The 22,114-nt window shown below is 57.8% G+C and overlaps 1 protein-coding gene and 1 long non-coding RNA gene across 4 annotated transcripts in view; one reads left to right on the top strand and one right to left on the bottom strand.

Moving 5' to 3' along the window:
* TOM1 (target of myb1 membrane trafficking protein) overlaps positions 1-4,133 on the top strand; it is a 39,557-nt gene extending 35,424 nt beyond the window's left edge. For 2 of the 3 annotated variants that reach the window (XM_045779454.2, XM_045779453.2), the window contains 4 exons: positions 566-619; positions 2,024-2,083; positions 3,121-3,160; positions 3,257-4,133. In XM_045779454.2, coding sequence (XP_045635410.2) covers positions 566-619; positions 2,024-2,083; positions 3,121-3,160; positions 3,257-3,411 — 309 coding nt within the window. In that variant the 3' untranslated portion in view covers positions 3,412-4,133. The remainder of the gene's footprint in view (positions 1-565; positions 620-2,023; positions 2,084-3,120; positions 3,161-3,256) is intronic. The other variant, XM_045779455.2, reaches the window with a different exon arrangement.
* Positions 4,134-14,999: 10,866 nt separating this feature from the next.
* Positions 15,000-20,736, bottom strand: LOC123780786 (uncharacterized). The gene is made up of 4 exons (XR_006776511.2): positions 20,566-20,736; positions 20,195-20,349; positions 19,699-19,817; positions 15,000-17,232 (listed from the first exon to the last, which is right to left on the bottom strand). It is a non-coding gene; the product is annotated as an uncharacterized LOC123780786 (long non-coding RNA).
* Between the last annotated feature and the right edge of the window lie 1,378 nt (positions 20,737-22,114).

The following is a 22,114-nucleotide window of genomic DNA, read 5'->3' as shown; positions in this document are numbered from 1 at the left end:
TCACGGGGGTGTCGGACAGCGAGTGCCTGGCTCCGGGCCGGTCCGCCCAGGGTGGGGGAGGCAGGACTCTAGCCTCTCTGTGCCACCAGTCATCTCTGGGATCCTCAGGAATCCTGTTTGCCCATCGATAAACATGAGGGGACTGGTAGAACAGTGTTCTAATCCTGGGACACCCATCAGCATCCCCGCACAGCCAGCAGACTGGCTAAGCCATTCTGGGCTTGCTCAGACCCGACCCCAGAGTGTTCTGGAAAGGGAGGAGAAGCTTTGCCCAGCATATTCAGGACTCTGGGGTCCCAGGGCCATTGTGGTTCATCCCACGGTGAGACACCCTCTGCTGCTTCCTGTCCCACCTCACCTGCCACCACAGCACCAGTACTGGCACAGGTGTGCATACACACGTGTGCACGCACACCCACCCATACACATGCACGTGCGGCCTCCTGAGGTAGTAAGAGGCCTGCTGACCTGAGAGGGGCGTCCGTGCGGAAGAAGGCTGCCAGCACACCCGGGGTCCCTGGCCCTGCCCCTCCCACCACCCTCAGCTTGCTGTTTTTTCACCCAGATGGGAGGCAGCAGTGAGAAGAGCCTCAGTGACTGGATGATGAGACAAGGCATGGTGAGGAGAGGCCAGGCTGGCCGACCCAGAGAGCCGAGACTGCCACTGGCAGGGGTCCCACCTAGGGGTGCTGTCAGAGGGGGCAGGACCGTTACACCCAGAGAAGAACTAGGGGTGCTGTGGGTGCCCCCCAGCACAGCCCCACCCCCTTTGCTCCAGCTTCCATGGCCCCCCGGTGCCCACTTCCGGATCCTGACTCGGAAGCCAGGCCCAGGTGGCCCATCTGGCAGATGGGAGGTGACTGGGGCTCGCTGGTTCTGCACCGAGTGCCAGCAGAGAGCTGAGTGGGAGAGGGAGCTGGTGTGGGCAACCCAGAGCACGAGCTGCTGCCGCCGCCGCTACTGCTACTGGGAAGTCGGCTCCTGCTCCGCGCTGGGGTCCTCGGGTGCTGGGAACAGGGCTTGGGGACAGAGCCGGCTTGGCTGGAGAAAGACTGTCGCTCTCCCTCTCTTTCCTGAAGTAGCTGAGTAGTAACTGGCTCTTCTCGAGCACCTCTCTGTGCCATAGTCCTTCTCTCTGTCCCCTCCCTTCATTCCCGCAGCAGGCTGGACGGTAGGTACTGCGTCACCTTCTCTACAGACGAGAGAAGCCAGGTCAGAGAAGTAACCTGACCAAGCCACACTATATTAAGGGCCGAGCCGGACTGTGGTCTCCGACCCTGTCCCCCAGACCTTGTGCTGGGTCCGCACACTATAGAAGGAAGCCCGCAGCCCCCGTGCAGCAGCCTTTGTGGCACAGCCCATGGGTTTGCGGCACAAAGCGAAAGGCCCTGTGAGTAGCCCCCGCCCCTGAGTGCACCAGCCCGGCCTGGTCTGGTCATCTCGGCACCTCCCTGCGCTCTGGCGCTTCTGGGCCCCTTCCAGCATGAGCTGCGAGTCTGCAGAGGGGCCAGGAGACGGACGCTGGCTGCCCCTGGCCCTCAGCCATTCCCTACCCCACCCTCGATGGCCGGCCCCTCCTGGGGCTTCAAATATTCTTCCATCAGATGCTCCAGAGCGGCTGTGCGTAGGCCCTGCCCTGATTCCAGCCTCCCCTCCAGCCCGGCACCTCAGCACCCTTGGCCTGTGGCAGCAGGAGGGTCCGTTCTTTCCTCACGTCCGTGCTCCAGCTGCTAGGAGCCCCCTCCCCGCCCCCTGCTTAATGGCTCTGTATCCCCCTTGTGCACAACCCGGCACAGCAGGCAGAATTGTGGGCCCCAGGCAGCTGGCAGGAGCCATGTTGGAGGGGATACGAGGATCTCAACCTCCCCTAAAGGGTGTGGGGCATTGTGGCCCCATTTCATAAGTGAGGAGGGTGGGGGGTGACAGCCGTAGGCCGGCCAGCCAGTGGGCCCCAAGCTGCCTGGACCTTCATCTTGGCTCCCAGTGCTCTGCCCTTCACTGCCGCACCCCTCTGTCCTTCCAGATCCCCGTCACCCAGGCCTGCCTCATGGAGGACATCGAGCAGTGGCTGTCCACTGACGTGGTAAGCTGGAGCCTGTCCAGCCCAGAAGCAAAGGCTCGGGCGCATTGCTCACCCACCCAACAGCAGGCTCCCGTTTTTCTCTGGAGGAAGTGATTGTCACGGGGGCAGGGTGAACAGCTGGTGAGGAGGGGAGCATCAGTGTGGGACACCTCCCGCCACCCTCTCGTGGGCACTCTCTTCAGAGGAGGACCTGGGCACGGCATGCCTCACGGCTGCTGGAGCAGACCCTTTCCTGAGCGTGCCGCCACTGTGGGTCCCCCGGAGTCTCAGCCAGCTGAAGGGAAGGCGGGATGGGCTGAGGGTCCCCGTGACCGCGCTGAGCCCTGCACCTGAACCAGCTCGGGGAGCCCTCCAGCACCTGTCCGAGAGAAACCACCGGCAGCCCCATCTTACAGACCAGGAGGCTGACGAGCAGCCGTGAGGGGTGCTGAGCCCAGGAGGAAGCAGGAGCCCAGGCCATCTGCAGAGCCCTGCGGCCCCCAGAGATCAGAAGGGGCAGCCAGACTCAGCTGTCCCGTCCAGGGCTCCTTCCCCGGCATCTGCCACCCCACCTTTGGGCACCAAAGACAGGGCCTGAGCATTCCCAGACCCAGAGGCTGCCTCTGCCAGCGGCTGCCTCTGCCAGCGGCCAAGACTGTATGTATTCTACCCGAGGTCGGGCAAGGGTCCATGTCAGGTGGTGGCAGAAGGCACCCCCACCCCCAACTTCAGCATGCGTGGTCTTCATCTCTGGATCCCTTCCCACCACAAGAGCAAGTCTGTCCATGCTCTACACACCAGAAGGAAAGGAACTGGTGTTCATTGAGGGCCCATGGGGCCCCACACCCTGGGCTTGGCACTCCGTGTAATATTCCATTTTAGCTTCCCGACAACCAATTTTGACACTCGGGAAACTGAGGCACAGAGCAGTCAGGTGACATCCAAGGCTGCAGCTCAGGAAGGGGTGGGGCTGAGGTTCAGGTCCTGGGCCCAGCCTGTGCCTGCCCCACCCTGCCGGGACCGCTGTGGCTAACCTCTGTCTCCTTCTGCTTTCTCAGGGGAATGAGGCGGAGGAGCCCAAGGGCGTCACCAGTGAAGGTAGTAGGCCCTGCCCCCCCCACTAGCCCACCCCCCCACCAGCCCCCCCCCATGGGGCCGCAGAACCCACCCCCAGCCCCTCTCTTGTTCCTTTAGAATTTGACAAGTTCCTGGAAGAACGGGCCAAAGCAGCCGATCGGTTGCCCAACCTCTCCAGCCCCTCGGCCGAGGGGCCCCCGGGTCCCCCTCGTGGCACTGCCCCTCGAAAGAAGACCCAGGAGAAAGATGAGGACACACTGTTTGCCTTATGAGCGTGGGGTCTGGCGCCTGCAGCTCGAGCCCCTGCTGCCCCCACACCCCTTGGCTGGGGCTTCTTTCCCTCCTTCGGTGTTAAGGCTGCTTTGAGGATGGCTTGTAACCCCCTTCTCTCCTCCTCGAGGATGGGCTGACCCCGCTGTGGCTGGGCCACGCTGCCTGGGCTGTGGAGAGGCAGCTGGATGAACTGGGGTAACAGGTCAGTTCCACGTTGGGATCTTGGCCAACTCCTGCCTCCTTCCGTACCCTGACCGACCGACCACTACTTTGCTGAGAACCGGGAGGTCCTGTGACAGACAGACTGGCTGCTTGGTCGCCCTGGTGTGACTCCTTGCCCTGGGTGATCCCCTCTCTGGACTCATCCCCAGAGGTGCCTACACTGCCAGCCAAGGCCTTGGCTGGGGGCTGGAGACAGCAGAAGCTTCTGTCACAGCCCCTGGCCATCCCCTGGCATCTGCATCGTGCAGCCCAAGGCTCTGGCTGGCTGTTGAGGGGGCTGCCAAGCTGCATGCTGTCCAGGTATGAAGCTGCACGTGGTGGGGGTGAGACTTCCCCAGGCCGAGCACCTGTGACCCCCACGACCTCCACTGCCTTTTCCTCCTCTGTCCCTCCCGGGCAGGGCTCCACCGGGCACTGGGTCCACCTACCTGTTGATTGATCTTCTTGTCCTGGGAGAGGTGCCTTTTGTATCCCCAATTAAAGGTAGAAAAGCACCCTGCTAGCGACCCTGTTCAGTCTCCAGCTGGAAAGTGGCTTACGGGGACTGCTTTGGGTGGGCCGGGGGCGTCCGAGAGACAGCCACCTGCAGATGGTAGGGGAGGGGCAGTCGGACGGGGCATCCAGCAACACCTGTCACCAGGTGCGGACAGGCGCAGCCACGGTTTGCCCTGCCAGGAGGCCCCACTGCTCTCTGAGGGGCATCCCACCATGGCCCCAAGGGCACCTCCCCCCCTGCCGTCCACCATCAGCCCAGCTCCTGCCCGGCAACGGGAAGCACGTGGGAGCAGGTGCAGACAGTGTGGGCGTCCTGTCTGAGGCAGGTGCCAGGCACTGCACGAGGCCACACGCGGGCTCATGGCATTGTCACAAGATGCTGGAGGAAAATAGTTAGCGTCTCACGTCACAGATGCTGAGTCTGTGACTCAGTGGGTCACGTGAGCTGCCCCAGCCCAGAGAATGCGGCATAGATGCAGCTGTTGGTCATGTCCTGGGCGTTTCTCATGCCTCAGTGCGTTGTTCCCATTTTTCAGATGACAGCACTGAGGCTCAGTTTGAGTGACTTGGCACACAGTTCGGGCAGCTGAGCCACAGGCCAGGCATAGGGTGTCTGTTCTTATTCAGTCTATGGCAACGTGAGAACTCTAGGTCTTGGGAACCCCTTTTTCCAGTCTGGAATCTCCACACCAGACTCCCCGAGAGTCACTGCTTAAGCCATGCTAGAGCCTCAGTTGGAGCAGTCGGCCTGCCTGAAAGGTCAGCCTGTGGAAGAGAGCAGAAGTCAAAGTTCTGCTGAATCCCCTCGGTTCAGGGGGACCCGGACTGCGGCCTGGGTCTGTCTGTGAGCAGCGGTGGACTCCCATCAGTGACGAGCAGGCAGCACCTGTGATGTGAGGGTGGCCTGGAGCGGAGTGTGCAGGAGACTGGGCCCTGCCAGCTCTCCAGGTGGAGGTGGGGCAAGGAACGCCAGGGATCCCCCTAGGCCTGTCCGTCCCCTAAGCAGGGGAGATAGGGGTCTCCTTGTCCGGGCCAAGCTTGCAGAGGAGCCACGCCTGGAGGCGAGTGGCAGCCGCACCTTACCTCTGATCTCTTTCTCCAACCTCAACCACCTCTTTTGGGGGGCAAAGGGGGAGCAGCTCTGTCACTACCTTGGGCAGCCAGGCGTCAGCTTGGTCTGATGGCTTTAGTGACCTAAACGCCCCCTGGGCCCTCGCCCTCCACTCATACCAGGTTCTGCTGGTCCAGACTCGAGCTTCCGTCCCACCTCCCGCGCATGCGAGCTGTGCATGAGCTCAGGCAATGGGAAGGCTCTGGTTTAACATGGTGTCAAGTGGCTCGTGGACACAGGCTAGTCCTTGGGCAGGTGACCCCCATGCCAGGGTGTGGAGCCCTGCCAGCCCTCCCCAGGCTGCTCTGACTCAAAGCCGGGAAGAAGCCAGAGTTCGTGTGCCACACGTGGCGTGGCCACTTCTGCTCCCTGCCTCCCCTCGGGCGTCAGCACCCCTCCATCTTAGGCTGCCGTAGCACACAGAGGGGACCAGGTGTTGGCGACTTTGGCCTCCTCCGAATGGCCCCCGATGGCTTTATGTCGCTAGCCCTGCTGCCTCCTTGGGTCCACGCTCATGCCAGCACATCGCTCCCAGAGGTCCCTTCCTCGGCTGTTCCTTGATGGCTGCTGGTGACAACACACCAGCCCACCGGTGTCAGTGTCGGCACAGCGAGCTGAGCCTTGTGCCTGATTCCACATGCGGGGCGAAGCTCATCTCTGGCATCATACGAACCTTCGGCTGCCCCGGCATGGCTGAGGTCGGCAGCATCTGCGGGTCAGGCTAGAATACTGTGGCAACGACAGAGGGGTCACTCCCCCACTCCTGGCTTGGCTGGACTGCTGCTGGCCACACACACTTACACAGACGCATGCTTGCTCACGTTGGGGGGGGGGGCACACGAGCCTGGTGAGCTCTGGCAGGTGTAACCCCTGCTACCAGACCTCTGTCCCCAGGGAGCCTGGGGGTCGTCTCACGGGACAGGTAAGAGATGGGCTCCCTGCCTTTCCCCTGCAGCTCCCCCAGCCCTGCCCACCTCATTCAGCGGAGCCTGGGCCTCTCTGCAGTCACGACAGCCCTGTGTGGTCGACGGTTTTGATCGCTGCTTATAGGTGGGGAAACTGAGGCTCAAGGGCAGCAAGGACTTGCCTAGTCACCCACTAAGTAATGGAAGAGTGGGACCCAAGCCTCTGCACCGCTGCCTCTCCTCCCTGCCCGACTCACACCCCAGTGCCTGCATCCCTCATCTGTCCCCCAGGTGAGTGACAGCACCATTTCAGGGGGTTCCCTGTGGGGAATGGTGATTTTACGAGGATCCGAGCCCCGAAGGCCAGGGAACCTTCTGTGGCTGGCTCCAGGAGCTCATGGCCCTTTTAAAGGCTAGAGTGGCTAACTTACTGATTCTTCCCTGTGTGTGGTATCCCGAGCGCCAGCTGCACACCAGGCGTGGTTCTAAGCGCTGAGAGTATGAGGTGAATGTGGCCCAGTGCCCGTCCGGGGGGGTCACTCGGCCGGGAAGGGGCAACAAAGACAGACCTAAATACGAAAAGCACCATCTGCTCTGGGTGAGGGAAAGAGACTGATGCGGTGACGGGGCTGGGAGGTCAAGGAGGGCCTTGATAGGGGCCAGGGCTGGAGAGGTGAGCTGGGCAGGTGGCAGGGCCAGGCAGCAAGGTCTCTGGACTTCCCCTGCAGGGGGCAGCACTGGGGAACACACACCCTGCCACCCACCCCCACCACCACCCCTGCTGCCGCCACCCCCACCCCCACCCCTCCCTTCTCTGACGGGCCCCTCCTCCCACAAGACGGGCTGGGGTGGATGGGGAAGCACTGGTGGCCACAACAGGCTGTCTGAGGCCCAGGCTCCAGGCAGTCACTGAGCAGCAGCCGGAAGTCAACGCGGCCCCACATGAAAGAGGACCAGCTGCCGGAGGGGGCGGCAGAGACAGTGGAACAGGATCAATGAGGCACCAGCAGCTCCTGCTGGGCCCAGCTGCCTCAGAAGGTGGCACCAGGCCAGGGACATGGTGAAGTTGAATGCATCCCAGCCCGCCAGCAGGGGGAAGGGGCACCTGGGAGGCCGCCCCTGGGGGCTGTGGGAAGCACTCATCAGAGCGGCCCGGCAGAGCCTCCACCCCCTGCACTCCCTCCAGCTTCCCTGAGCCTCCAGAACCCCACCCTGGGCTCAGACACTGACCTCCCTACATATCCCTCACCCCAGTGTCAGCATCCCACCTCTCCAACTGTCCTAGCAGCAAATCCAGGCCTGGCCGCTTCAGAGCTCTGTGACCTTAGGCAAATTATTAACCTCTCTGTGCCTCCGTTTTCTCACTTGTAAAATGGACTATAGCTGTTGCTCCTTCATAGGGTTGTGGTAAGGATCAACTGAGACAAGTAGCACAGCACCTGTCAAGAAAATACTCTCTACGTATTGCCACAGATGGCACCCCTTCTATCCAGAACAGCCTCTGCTCCAGACACCCCGCCAGGGGCCCTGCCCCTCGGACTCCTGGGTAATTTCAGGGACCCTGCTCTCCAGGGAGCGTGCTGCCTCCAGGACAAGCCCAGTGCCTGCAGCAGTGCCTTCGTGCCACTCTGCCAGGCCTGGGCTGCCGCCCCAAGAGCCCATGCATGCTCGGCACCAGCACCGGCATCGTGGATGGCTTGCGGAGCCCTTCCCCCGCCCCCTCAGAAATGGCAGGGGCTCAGGGCAGTGTCCCAGGGTGACCACCAGATGGCAGCAGCGCTGCATGCACTGGGCCTGCAGCAGCACGTAGGGAAGGGGTCCACCACGGCCCAGGCGGCCCACCTCCCCAACATTGACCCTGGGAGCAGAGAAGCGAGGTGGCTGCCAGTCCCAGCACTGCCCCTCCCTGCCTTCGGTGCCACCGCACAAGGATCCTTGTCCCCAAATCCAAACCACACCAACTCGCTTGCCCTCTGCCTCCTGCTCCCCACGCTCTGACTGGTGCGGGGCTGGGAGCTCAGCCCTTTTATTCCCTCCAACTCACAGGGTTATGGGAAGGATTCGAAGGGACAAACAAGGGGGGGCAGCAAATAAGAGTGCTGTCCTTTCTGAGCCCACAGAAGCTGCCAGCACTTCCTACAAAGCACAGGGCGCTCTGGGTCCGTGCTTCCCAGGGGACAGGGCGTGCAGATCAGATCGTGTGTACCTGGTTCTGCCTAGCAAGCAGAAAATCACGCGTTCACACCGGCCTCTCCAATTACACTCCAGCACGAGGATTCCTGCTGGGGTTCCCTTCCCCATCTGTTGCTTCAACAGAGCAGAACCTGGCTGCCCACCCCCATTGCCCTACCCCGCAGATGTCCTCTTCACCTTGCTTGGGTTGCGACATCCCTGGACCCCCAGAGCCCCTGTTCGGACCGCCTCAGCCTAGCAGGCCCCAGCACCCCACTCTGGGCGGCAGCAGCCTGACTTGCTGGGCCCCATCTCCATCTACTGGCTTCCCACCCACTGCTGAGGTCAGGAGCAGAACAACAATGAGGAGGCTTGATTCGAGGAAGGACTGTCCGAATAAGCCTCTCTGAAGTGACGTCCATGTCCCCACTGTCCCCACAAACCACCTGAACGTGTTTGCGTTTCTGGAATTTACGCTCCTGAACTGCCGCTGCCTCCCTCCCGTGTCAGAAAGCCCCACAAGAGCCCTGCGTCGGCGTGTTAAGCAGGGCCCCCATCACGCAGGACCTCGGACTGCGGGCTTCACCCACAGAAAGGTGTGTGTGTCCGCTCTGGGGGCCGTCTGCTCTCTGCCGTCCCACGCGGTCCCTGTGTGTGGCAGTGTCTTAAGGTCCAGCCAGGCCGGGTAGGGCCCACCCTAATGACCTCAGCCAACCGTAATCCCCGCTTGCAAGGCCCATCTCCACATACAGTCGCATTCTGAGGTCCTGGGGGCTAGGACTTCAACAGATTAAATCAGGCATGACACACACTCAGCCCAGCACGGTCAGCTAGACTGCAGCCCTCCAGGCTCCCCGGCCATTCTCCCAGGCCCACCTGCTCGGCACAGGGACACTGCAGAAAGGTGACCCCGTGGAACACCCACCTCCACGCCCCTGCCCCTCCCCTGGGAGAGGTGTGAGGGTGGCTTGAAGGCCCATTCTTCGGCCAAACTGGTCTTGAGAGCCCAGGAAGGAACAGATCAGAGTGGAGAGTAGAGGAAAGGAGGTCACAGGTGCCCGGAGGGAGCCTGGGCTATGGGCTGTCCTGGTCCCCACACCACCCAGTATGTCTTAGAGCAGACCCAAGACCGTGAGTGTGCAGGGTTGGCTTCTGCCTACCCTGGGGCAGGACCACACTTGGGGAACGAGGGAGGGAGCTGAGGCTGGAATGGAATGCTCTGGCCAGCATCTTCATGGGGCCCTATCCTCTCCCCTCTCTGACTCAGGGCTGTGGCCTCTCCCTGCCCCTGCCCTAGGCCACTCCGCATGCCTCTTTCCCCACTGTCCAGTCTGGCTCCACGTTGAGGCTGTAGCTCTGGACTTGGCTGACAACAGGGGAGAAGTCCACACCTACCCGGTCCACACTGTGATAGCGCAGACAGGGAAAGAGAGGCCCGGGGAAGGGAGGAGCCTGCCTCAGCTCTGTGCCGCTTCCCCACCCAGGGCAAGGTGGCTGAGGCTACCTTGTTCCAGCCTGGCCTGGGGCTCCTGGGTCAGGCTGGGGAACCACCTGTCAGGCAGGTCAACGGGACAGGCATGGGAGGCAGGGGTGGCTGTGAGTGACAAGGCCCCGGGCAGTCCCCCCTGGGTGGCATTCTGGGCGCCCACTGGGGAGCTTGGCCTGCTCTCTCAGAGGCAGAAGGGAAGTGAAACCCGAGCTGGAAACACCCTTGCACCCAACCCCTGGCCCCACCCCAAGCTAATCCCCAGAAAGGGGAAGCAGATGGTCCACTGAGGAGGCCAAGGGGGCTGTTGGTGCTCTCTGCCCTTGGGATGCTCTTGAGGTGGTGGGCCCCTGCCCTTGCTGGAGATGGAAAGAAAAGAACTCTCCATCTTAAAGAGGAGAAAAGTAAGGCTCAGGGGGCTCAGCCAACCAGTCCAAGGTCACACAGCTGGGAAGTGGACAGGCCTTGTCGAGTGCTCTTTTCTGGGGAGAAAGGGTCCTTGGAGGAGTAGCGGTGAGGTGCAGTTTATTCCCGGGGCTGGGGCTGCTTCGGAGCCAGAGAAGTCACAGTGTGTGAGTGCAGGTGTGTGCACGCTTGCACAGGCAGATGCAGGTGCGGCCCTAAACTGGGGGGCGGGGCTACACCGTTGAGTCTGGAGAAGCTTCCTGGCCACCCGCAGGGAGGGGGCTGCCTCGAGGGGGGACCAGAGTGCATAGAGTGCAGCTCTCCCACTGGACCCGGCTAGCAGGAAAGGGGGGATGGGGGGAAGGGCACTGGAAGTCACCACGCAGAAACCCTCCCTGGCACCCTCCCCTACTCCAGGCTCCCGCAGAATGTTAAACCCCAGAGACCAACCAGCCCAGCAGGTGTAAACCTCTCCACCAAGGACCCTGGATTTGGAAGTGTTCTCGTCTGTTTTGGTTGTCTATAAAACATTTTACAAGGCATGGAGGAATTGATATTTTTTTCCTGTATGCATCGTCATGGGACTCTGTGTCCTGTGTGGCTCACAGGGCAGTTTCTCCTTCCAACCAGAGCGCCCCAGGCCGCCTTGTCTCTGGGAACTCCCCGCATGGCCCGTTTGTCCAACCCCGCCGGGTCGACCCACGGTGTGGGGCGGAACCCTGACCAACACTAGCAGAAGCTGGGGACAACTGCGCTCACCCTGGCCGGGGGGCCACCACAGCTGCCACAGGCCTCGGCCTTACCCTTCATCACACACCACCTGTCCGAACCACCCTGGCTTCTGCAAACCAGGCTCTAGGGTGGGCGCCTTGACTCTCAGAGAACCACAGGTTCTCTCCCATCGGCCCCGCTCTCCCTGGCACTTGGGGATCTTGGCTTTGAGACTCCCAACTTCCAGCAAGAAACCCCTCCTCCTCCCCCTCCATCCCCCAGTTACTGTCCCACCTGGGCTCCACCTGTGGCCGACCAGCTGAGGGGCAAGAGCTGACAGCATTGGGCTTTCTCACGATGCCGCAGCACAGCTCAAGGGCCAGGACCGGGTGGTGGAGCCCCCGAGGCTGAGCTGGCCAGAGCATTCCATTCCAGCCCCAGCTCCCTCCTTTGTTCGTCCTGCCCTGCGGTCCAGTCCGTTCACCACTGGTCCGGGCACCAGCCAGCCAGGCCATTCGTTCATCTAGCACAGATGAAGACTGAGCCATCCCTCCTTCACCACCACCCCCTCTCCCCCGTCCATCCAGAGCCTGCATAGACACCTACCACACAGGTGAACATCAAGGGCCCACCAGAGAGCGGAGTCATGCCGCAAGGACCACAGAGGCCCCTCCGTCTCCCTCCTCCCTGCCACAGCCCACCGGAGAAGAAAGGGACCCGGAGGACAGAGCTAAGCAGTGGGGTGGGGGGAAGGAGCAGGCACTCCACCCCCCACGTCCCTCCAGCAAGGCCCCGAAGTAACCAAGTAACCAAAGTAACCAAGTAGCCAAGGAGCAGGTAGGGAGGCAGGGGATGTGAAACCAGAGGAGCAGGAGCTTGGGACGGGACTCTGTCATGTGTGAAAGTGACCAGAAAGTCAACCAAACTTCCTGAGGCGTCACAAAGGCTGCGGGTGGGAGGCCGGGCCTGGTGGATGGCAGCGGTTGGAGAAAACGAACCGATGTCACCTTTGGGTTTGGGAACGATGACTTCGGGTGTGTAAGCTTGCGGGTGGGAGGCTGGCGAGAGTTGAACTGCTCTGCCTGTGACAGGGAATCCTGGGTTTCCGAAGCCTCCTGCAAGAGGGGAGGGGAAGCCCCTGGGTGACCAGGGCGGGGTGCAGGGGAGGGAACAGGGTATCCCCAAAAGGATTGGAAGAACAGACCGATTGCGGTGGCCATGTGAAAGTGTCTCTGTGACCTCGGGATCTTTAGTAAATCCTCTGCTCGCAAGTATTTGTCAAGAGCACGATTTTGTAACTGGAGAAGAGGTGAAGTTTCACATGAGTCAGCACAGGACCCGCAGAATCACTGAGGAAGCAGCAGGAGCCGTGGGGGCAGGGGAAGTGGCGAAAACATCAATGTCCAGGATCTGAGAGATCTTCAGAGGGCTTCGGACTCGGACTTGGAGTGAAGCAACGGGATTAAAGCATCAACTCTGCCCTCCCCGCAATGCCGTCCTCACACGCAGCCAGAATAAATAACAGAAGGCTAATCTGACACCCCCCCCCAAACCCCAACACACACATCCCTAAAACCCTGCACTTGCTCTCAGGTTAGAGACTCACTGCCTGGCCTGGCCTCCCAAGACCCAGGGTTGGGGGAGGGGTGTGTGTCTACACCCTGCCACATTCCAGATCTCAGCACCCTACACACAACAGACTGGCTTTCACACCTCAAACGGTTCACACCCTGACCACAGGGCCTTTGCACATACTGTTCCTTCTAGAACTGCCCTAGCTACCCCCAGTTAACTAACTCACCCTTCAGGACTCAGCTCAAGACAAGTCACTTCAAACCTCCTGACCATGTCATTCCCTCATCTCGGAATTCACCTCCGTGCCTGCACTGGCAAAGAGGAATGGCATTACCACAAGACAGCTTACAGTCCACACCTTAGACCAATCCTGATTCATGCCCTGGCCCTGGGCCCACCTTCCCTGAGCACGTTTTCATCTGAATCCTGAACAACTTGGGAGTCTGTCATCAAGGGGAAGGGGGGAGGCTGTGGAGTAGACGAGCAACATATCCCCCAGGTTACCATACACTACGTACTTTCCTACTCCTTGCAGAGGTGGAGGGGGCTTTTCAACAGTTCTGGAAGGCGAGGCATGGGCAGGGGCATGAGTGAACTTGCCACGTCTGGGGGCTGGACCCAGACTGGCCTGACGAGACTGGGGGATATGTGAGATATAATGGAGCCTCATTATTGGGCAGCTTGTTTTTAACGCAGGTAAACTACAGGTCAAATCATGTCCCCTGGGACACACACAAAAAACTCCACGCGGCAAAACTTCTCACCTCAGTTAGCAACAGGTAAGGCTTTTTGTCTCGCCCTCCAAGAGAAACCTGGTAAGGACGAGTGCACAGACTGGTGGTGCCATCCTGCTAATCAAGTCCGGTCTTTGCTTGCATGCCTCCATTGATGGGACACTCACCACCTCCCATGGCAACCCATTTCACCCACGATGACCCATCAGTTAAGCCTTAAACTCTGACATATTGTTCAATGTGTACTGGGTCTCAGTGTGGGGTGATGGAAAAAGTACAGGAGCCGGATGGTGGTGCTGGTCACACAACAGTATCGATGTCCTTAATGCCACCGCATGGCATGCTTAAATATGGTTAAAACGGTCGATTTTACGTTATGTGTATTTTACCACAATGAGAAAAAAAAAAAAAAGCACCGCCTCTGGGCTTCACAATCTACAAGCTGTGTGGCTTTGATTACTTTTTAAGTAACCTTTTTAAAGGTCACTTTAAAAAAAAGAAATAGAACTGGTGGTTAAGGCAAACAGACACACCCCACCCTCTTTGATCCTGATTTCCCTTCCTTGGTCCTGTTCCCCCAGCTCAGAAGGCGGGGGCTCAGTATTCCCAGCCTCCGTCCTCCCTCTGCCCCTGCGCCCCTGCCCGGCTCTGGGCTAGGCTCTGAAGACTGAGCCAGAGGCAAGCCACAGCCTTTGACTTCCCAGACACACAGGGAATGAGATTTTTCTTTCCTTTTCCTCTTTAGTCGAACCAGGGCTCCAGTTTCCATGAAACCCAGACCAGCCACTAAACTCCCCAGGGACTGGACCATGATGACCCGTCCCTGAAGACCTTGCTTGGGTGGAATGATGAAAATAGCACAGAGGACAGTGGTCCCCCGAGCACTCAGCACACATGGTGTTGGCGGGATGAAGTCCGTGGCCCCCCGGGGAAGGCCGGGTGACACAGGGCAGCTTGGGGACGTGCCAAAAACACAGGAGGCAGGATGACCATCTCTGAAATCCCCTCCCAGGTCAGCCCCACCTAACCCCCCAGGAATCACAGACCAATCAAACAGAGAAGCATCTGGAAAGCGGGAGGGAACCCCAAACCCAGAGCTCTCAAACTGGCCGCCCAAGGGCCGCGTGACGTCCTGTAGTGATTTTTTTTAAATGGAATTTATTGCCAGTGTTTGAAAAACAATGTGAAATTTCTCATTTCTCTTTTAAAAAAAAAAAAAAGAAATAAAAGAGGATGTCTCGCATGGCCAAGAGTTGGCTGGAGCTGAGTTCCCACTGCCCCTGATTTGGGGCATGTGGGGCCCCAACTGGCTTTACTCACTCACGCTGCCCGTGAGGCCTCCGAGGTGTCCCTCATCACAGAGGCCTTGGAGGTGGCCCGGAGGGGCAGTGACTTTCCCAGTAACTCATCGGGGGGCCACCAGCACCCACTCCAGGCCTGAGAACCTCTGAGGCAGCTTTCATGGGGGGCAAGGTGGGCTCACCCATGTGGCTCGCTGGGAAGCCCAAGGAGACGGCCAGGCCAGCCCGGTTGGGGGTGGGGGGCACCCTGGTCAGCCCCACACATGCTCCCCTGCGGGGGGGACACAGTGAGCCACAGTCTTCATCCCTTGCCACCATCCTGCCTCCCCTGGTCTAATCCTGACCCCGATCTCTCCTCGTCCACTCTGTGGACCCCAGCTCTCCATCTGTAAAATGGGGGTACCCCTGCGGCAGACAGAACCGAGGCCCCTCCCAGGTAGGTTTGGAAGCAGCAGGCAGCCGGTCTGGTGGCCAGGGGGACAGGTTGAGAGGCATCTGGGGAGGAGTGTGGGGAGGACGTGGGCTGGTGCAGGTGCAGAGAGAGGAGGGGGAGCGGAGGCTGCCCTCTGAGGGGGACAGCTGGGAAGGCAGAGCTCGGTTGAGGAGCCGCAGGCCGGTGGGCGCCATGATGCCGAGGTCATAAACACGCCCCCCTCTACTCCAACAACAAAGTGATTCTTTTTGTTTCCCCTCCCAGTTTTATTGAGATGTGACTGACCCATAACTTTGTACTAGTGTAAGGTGTGCAATGTGATGATTTCATCCACGCGGACGTTGCAAAATGACCCCAAGTGTAGTTAACATTATCACCTCACAGTTACACATCTTTTTTTCTTGTGTAGAGAATTGCTTTTTGAAGATTTATTTATTTGTCAGAGAGAGACAGAGCAAGCACAAGCAGGGAGAGCAGCAGGCTGGGAGAAGCAGGCTCCCCACCGAGCAAGGAGCCCAATGCGGGGCTCGATCCCAGGACCCTGAGATCATGACCTGAGCCGAAGGCAGTCGCTTAACCCACTGAGCCCCCCAGGTGTCCCTGTGATGAGAATTTTTAATATCTGCTCTCTTAGCGACTTCCAAATATACAAGACAGAGCGGCTAACTAGAGTCATCGTGCTGGACACGACACCCCCAGAAAGGGTGGTTTTCCGTGCACACGCGTGTCCACGGCGGGCTGGCAGGGAGAGGCACTCGGGGACCCAGGCAGGAGAAGAAGCCATCACCCGAACACTGCCCATTTCAAGCCAGAGGACAAGAGATGTGCGGAGTCTCACACTGGCCACAGGAAGCTCAGGCCTGAAATTTGACGAGTCCTCCTCCCCCAGGGGAGGCAGGACATGCAACCCCATCCTTTACCGGGGGTACATGGAGAATGACCCCCCCCAGGGCCTCTGGGGAAAGAGGCTGCTCCTCAGACACCACTCACAGGGTCCACAGCGTGGACAACGCCCCTGGAGTCTTGCAGCCCAGAGTCCTGGGCCCCGTGGAGAATCCTGGGACACTCAGGCTTCGGGCCACGTCCTTCCTTCTAGGGCTCGCTCCAGTTCAAGCCACGGCCTGCCCACTCTCAGCCGCCTCTACCTCACTCCCGCTCCCTCCCTTCAGGGCGTGAGGAAGCAGGGAAGTGGTAAGGCCAGGGCACTTTTATTTGTCAGTAATTATAATTATTAAATCACATCCATGAGAATAATTACTTTTTACTGAGCCATTAATTACAAGCCAGGCACCACGCTAAGTATTTGACATGGATAATTTCATGTCACACAAGCCTAGGAGGTAGGTACCATTACTATCCCCATTTCACAGATAAGAAAACCGAGGCCCAGAGATGTTAAAAGACTTATTCAGGTCACGTGACTGATTACTAATGAGATTCAAAGCTGTGTCTTACGTGTTTAACCACCAGGCTTTACAAGGAAGAACAGCATTGCTTATATTAATAGATCCTGTTTTCCTTTGTTTAATGAACACCCCCCACTTGACACAAAGGCGCTTTTCCTGTCCTACACAATCAGTCACAGGCCTGATAAAGGCAAGTAACAAATCCGGTACTGAAGGGCGCCTGGGTGGCTCAGTCCGTTAGGCGTCTGCGTTCGGCTGCGGTCATGATCTCAGGGTCTTGGGATTGAGTCCCACATCGTCATCGGGGCTCCTTGCTCAGCGGGGAGTCTGCTTGTCCCTCTCCCTGTGCCCCCCCATCCCCCAACACTTGCACTCGCACTCTCTCAAATAAATAAATAAAATCTCAAAAAAAAATCTGGTACTGAAATGCAGCTAAACCCTGCCACCGACTAGCTGGGCTTCAGTCTCCTGGGCTCTCCCCGAGGAGATGTAACATGGCCACATAGCACTCCGGCCAGGAATGTCCCACCAGAATCTAACCACGAGGAAAAAAAAGACAAATCCAAAACACGGGCGCTTTCAAGGCAACTGACCTGTCTCTTCCAAACAATTCTTCCAGAGTCAATGCCACGAGAGACCTAAGATGACATGACAGCAAAAAGGAGGGCATGAACCGTGACCGGATTCTGGGGGTCCTCCAAAGGACTGTTTTTGGGGGGATCCCTGGGAAAGTGTGACTGTGTGCTGACAGTAAAGGACGTTAAGACGTCAACATTATGTCTTTACTGTGATGAGGACAACGCAGACGAGTCCTTGCTCCTACAGGTGAAGCGTCAGGATGTCTGCAACGTGCTCTCAGAGGTTCTGGAAAAGTGGTAAAGAGAAAAGGAGAAAGAAACACAAAAGCAGCCAATCGCCCACAAGGTGTGACCCAAGGGAAGGGTGTGTGGCGTGCAGTGTGCGGTCTGTGCCAGCTTTTTAGGAGATCTGGCATTTTTTTCAAAATACGAAGGGAGAGAGAAGAGGAGACTGTCACAGTGAAAGGGACTGGGGGTTAGGACTTCCACAAGTGAATTTGGGGAGGGACACAAGTCTGCCTCTCACAGACCCTAAGGCTCCCCGCAACTTTACCCCAAACTCTACAGGGGCACAAAGAGGCCTTTTCGGGAAATCACACTTCTTCTCCCCGCAGAGCAGGGAGGCTGAGCTCCGGGCAGGAGGGGCTGCTGTAGGCACCTGCGGGGGGGGGGGGGGGGGCGGGAGCACGCAAGCTTCCTTCACCTTTGACACCACCACCATCACCAAGCTTCTCACCCATTCCTGCCACCTCTCCCCACCCCCGCCTCCACCCCTCCCCACCCCACGCACACACCCCACATACACCCAACTGCCCAGTCAGCTGCTCAGGGGCAAAGTCATGCCAAGCAACCTGTGACAGGGCTCCTCCCAGCCCTGGGTGCAGGGTAACAGCCTGAAGCCCCAGTGTCCGTTCTCCCTGCCTTGGGGGGGGGGGGGGCCCAGACCCCTCAGTGCCTTCACGCCCAGCCAAACAGCACCCCATCCTGCAGAATGCTGGGGTGGGCCTTCCTCCCAGCTGTCACTCGAACTGAAGCAAACTGTCCCCCGCCTGAGCCCCAATGGCAAAAGTCATATTTACTATAGAAACGGGAGAAATAAAGTCATAAAAAGTAATCGTTTGCTTTTGCCTATAATTAGGTAAAAGGCTCTAAAAGCCTTTCTCTTGGAGGGGGTGGATGCCTGGATGGCTCAGTCAGCTGAGTGTCTGACTCTTGATTTCAGCTCAGGTCATGATGCCAGGGTCCTGGGATCGAGCCCCACATCAGGCTCCCTGCTCACCGTGGAGTCTGCTTCTCCCTCTCCCTCTCCCTCTGCTCCTCCCCCTGCTCCCTCTCTCTCCTGCTCACGCTCTCTCTCTCTCTCAAATAAATAAAATCTTTTTTTTAAGAGTCTTTTTTTTTAAGATTTTATTTTTAAGCAATCTCTATACCCAGTGCGGGGCTCAAACTCACAACCCCGAGATTAAGAGTCACATGCTCCACTGACTGAGCCACCCAGGTGCCCCAAAACTCCAAAAGCCTTAAAAACAGTTTTATGCTTCAAAAGGGGGGGGGGTGCCTGGGTGGCTGGGTCGTTAGAAGTCTGCTTCAGGGTCCTGGGATCAAGCCCCGTGTTGGGTTTCCTGGCTTCTCCCTCTCCCTCTCCCGCTGCTTGTGTTCCCTCTCCCGAGGTCTCTCTCTCTCTGTCAAATACATAAATTAAAAAACTTAAAAAAAAATAGTTCTATGCTTGGCCCCGTAATTCTGCTCTTGGGTTTCCATCTAAACCCATAATCAAAATCCAGGAAACACTTTGCCTGAAGATCTTCCTTTTGCTGTTATTTACAACAATTTATAACCCAGTGTGTGCTTCCATGGTATCCCAAATTCTAGGTGTTCCCTTTAGTTAGGAAAAAGGAAAAGGAAAATTAAATCCTTTAATTTTCCAACACAAAGGTCCCAGCCGCACCCACCCGCCAGGGCACCTCTTGTTGGGGGAAGTCACTGTCCTGAGAGTTCCCCTCTTGTTCCCCTTGCCTGCCTCGGATCCCTCCTCCATCTCTTCTCTGGGGGCCTATTCCTTCATTCCCACGTGGAAAGCATCGGAGCCCTTGTGAATGGTAGATGTGACAGAGGACCACGGCCGTGCACACCGCCCAGGCAGCGACGGAGCTGGCGTCAGCCACGCCTGCCCGCAAGCCTAGGGGCCATTTCTCACCCCTGGCCTTTTCTCACTGCTCTCACTTGCTCACCCTAGACCCCAGCTTACCAGTAAGGACGCATTCTGACTTTCATGGGCCCAAGGCGCCTTTGTCTTTGAGAGCCCTCTCCTCCATTAAAAAATAATAATAATAATTAAAATTATTTGAATTTGAATTTAAGGACTGCAATAGTATAAAGATGAATCTATTCCAGACTGGATTCATTATTCTGTATTTGTTATTATTGTATTCTTTGTTTTCTTCTGATTTTATTTTTTATTATTTAGTTTTTTAAAGATTTTCTTTATTTGAGAGGGTGGGCGTGCACACAGGGGGAGGGGCAGAAGGAGAGGGAGAAGCAGACTCTCTGCTGAGCAGGGAGCCCCACTTGGGGCTCAATCCCAGGATGCTTGAGATCATGACCCGAGCCAAAACCAAGAGTCAAATGCTCCACAGACTGAACCACCCAGGCTCCCCTGTTTTCTTCTGATTTTAAAAGAAATTCAAACGAAAACATTTCTGCTCACCCCCAAAGTAAGCCCTAGGTAAGCCTCAGGGAGAAGTCAGCTTACCGGCTCTCCAGCATCTGTTGAAGGTCCTGGTCTCAGAAGTCCCTCACCGCCCACCCATCTTCCTCCTTTGTTTTACCTTTCCTTCCAGATCTTGGGGAGCAGGCGGAAGCAAGCAACGTCTGTTCAAAAATAAAAAAAGACAATTCTCTGATATGAAAAACACCCTTCCCCTAGTATGCGAAAGCCACTGAGATTGTTTTAAATACTCCTTCTTATCTTTCTCCTTCAATGGGAAAAAAAATAAATCGGAAGCAACCCAAACTTGTAACAGTAGGCCCCAGGCACTCAGGATACTGTGTTGAATGAATGAATAGGTCTCCTGAATGGATTTTTGTGAGGCCTTTGAGATAATGCTTACAAGGGCCTTGTCATAATTGGGGAAAACAAGCAAAAGGAAGACAAAGGTTTGCCATAGACGTTATGGTCACCACCATACAGAATTTGCATAGAAAAACAGCTATTTCATAAGCTACCTCCCATTATCACTGTTCCTTACCCAGAATCATACTGTACAATATACCCCTTTGTCAGCATGGTAGAGTTGATTACTTCTTTAATCCTCCGAAATACACTAGAATGTGAACAATGGTTGTCTGCAGGTTGGGGGTCATAGACGTCAACCCAGTACGTTGGCCAGGCAGCATACTCTCACTAATTAGGGGATAAAAATGGATTATTTAAAATACAAACACACACCCACGGAATGCCATCAAGTGAAGGGAGCTTCTCCCTGCCCCTCCGTTTGAAGATGGGGACACTGAGGCTGGTGGGATCATTCCATGGTGCCCAGGACCCTCCCAGGCCGCTACAGCCGTCCCCACGCCGCCCAACGCGCTGGGAGCGGCGGAGTCACCGGCTCCAGGTCACCTGCTCAGGTAGGCTCCCTGAAGCCCGGCCCCGCTGGCGCTGGCGGCTGCTGGCGCCCCGCTGGGCTCCGGGGGCAGGGGTCGGGGCGGGGACGGCCTCCGGCTGAGTCACCCTCTGCCCGGCAACCCCGCCGCCCTTTCCTGCCGAGTCACGCTGGCAGGCTCTGCGCGGAGTCACGGTCGCCGGTCTGTTTTCGCTGAGTCACGGTCCCGAGGTCCGCTTTCGCTGAGTCACGGTCCGGAGGTCCGCTTTCGCTGAGTCACGTTTCAGAGGCCCCGGCTCTCTCCCCGGGGAAAAGTCCGGGCGGCGGCGGCGGCGACTGCGCGGGCCCGCTGGTCCAGCTGCGCCCGCGTCCCCCACCCCGCTGCCGGGGTCCTCGCCGGCCTCCCCAGCCTCATTTTAGGGGCCCGACCTGCTCAGCGCCTCCAAGGGCCAGGGCTGCAAACCGCCAGCCCAACAGGGTGGGCGTGTGATCCCACCTAGGATGTCCTCGAACAGGGGGTCCCGCGCAAACCAGCCCCTTCCTAGCCTCCCAGCAGCAAGCTCGTTGTCACCAGCACGCTAGGACAGACCCGAGTGGTGTCCTTCCACGATGTCAGCTTTATGGGGTCATCAAGCAAGATTACCATCATTACAGAGCCGGTTCAGGATTCCAAACTCAGTGGCATTGGAGGACGTGATTGACTTGGCACCCAAAGCGGGACACGGGACAAGTCACACAATAAACAAGATAACCAAATGTGGTCCGTCTGTGGGCGTGCAGGAGAGATAAGGCCTGGGTGGCACCTGGGTCAGTGCTGGGCACCTGCTGCTTGTGATGTTCAAGCAGTGGAGGGTGTCGCTCTGTTTGGGGCTCAATCCAGCAGGGCCTTCGGGGACAGCTGCCTTTTTTAAGTGGTCAGACCCCGGGGGGGGGGGCTGTCACATCTGAGGGGTCTGACCCTGTGCTGCCAATCTCCTCCCTTTCTAGAGGGATTTCACTAATCCTGGGCCCCTGTAGACCCACTGTCCTTCTGCCTGCTATCAGTTCTGGGTGTCAGCTGATCTGGTCTGGGGATTTCTCATAGTTGCGGTACCCTTAGCGGCTTGTGTGGTTGCTAGACACAGGCCCCTGCTAGACGTGAGTGACTCCATCTTGCTCTCTACAGAAGCATGGGGGCTGTGGATGGGAGAGCAGCGGGAGGGCTCAATGCAATGCAGGGTCTGGACTGGAACCCAGGCTGTGGGAAGAACAGTTGGGGGGCAATTGATGACGTTTGAATGTAGGCTTTCTATAATGTATTTGTGCTGAAGTTAGAACCCCTGATGTTTAATAACCGTACTAATTGTACTGTGGTTACAAGAGGCTGTACTCGGGTTTAATACATGCTAAAGAATTTGGGGGCAAAGGGGCATGATGTCAGCAACTTACTCTCTAATAAGCCAAAAATACATATATATATATGTATATGTGTGTGTAAATATATATACACACACATACATATGTTATAGTTTATATATGTATATAAAAGAGTGTGTGTATCTATAATCGAGAGAGAGAATGAATGAT

Source organism: Ursus americanus, chromosome 17 (genome assembly GCF_024610735.1).
Source record: "Ursus americanus isolate L20-20 chromosome 17, mUrsAme1.1.p, whole genome shotgun sequence".
NCBI classification, from domain to species: domain Eukaryota; kingdom Metazoa; phylum Chordata; class Mammalia; order Carnivora; family Ursidae; genus Ursus; species Ursus americanus.
This window is presented reverse-complemented; position numbering and strand designations above follow the sequence as displayed.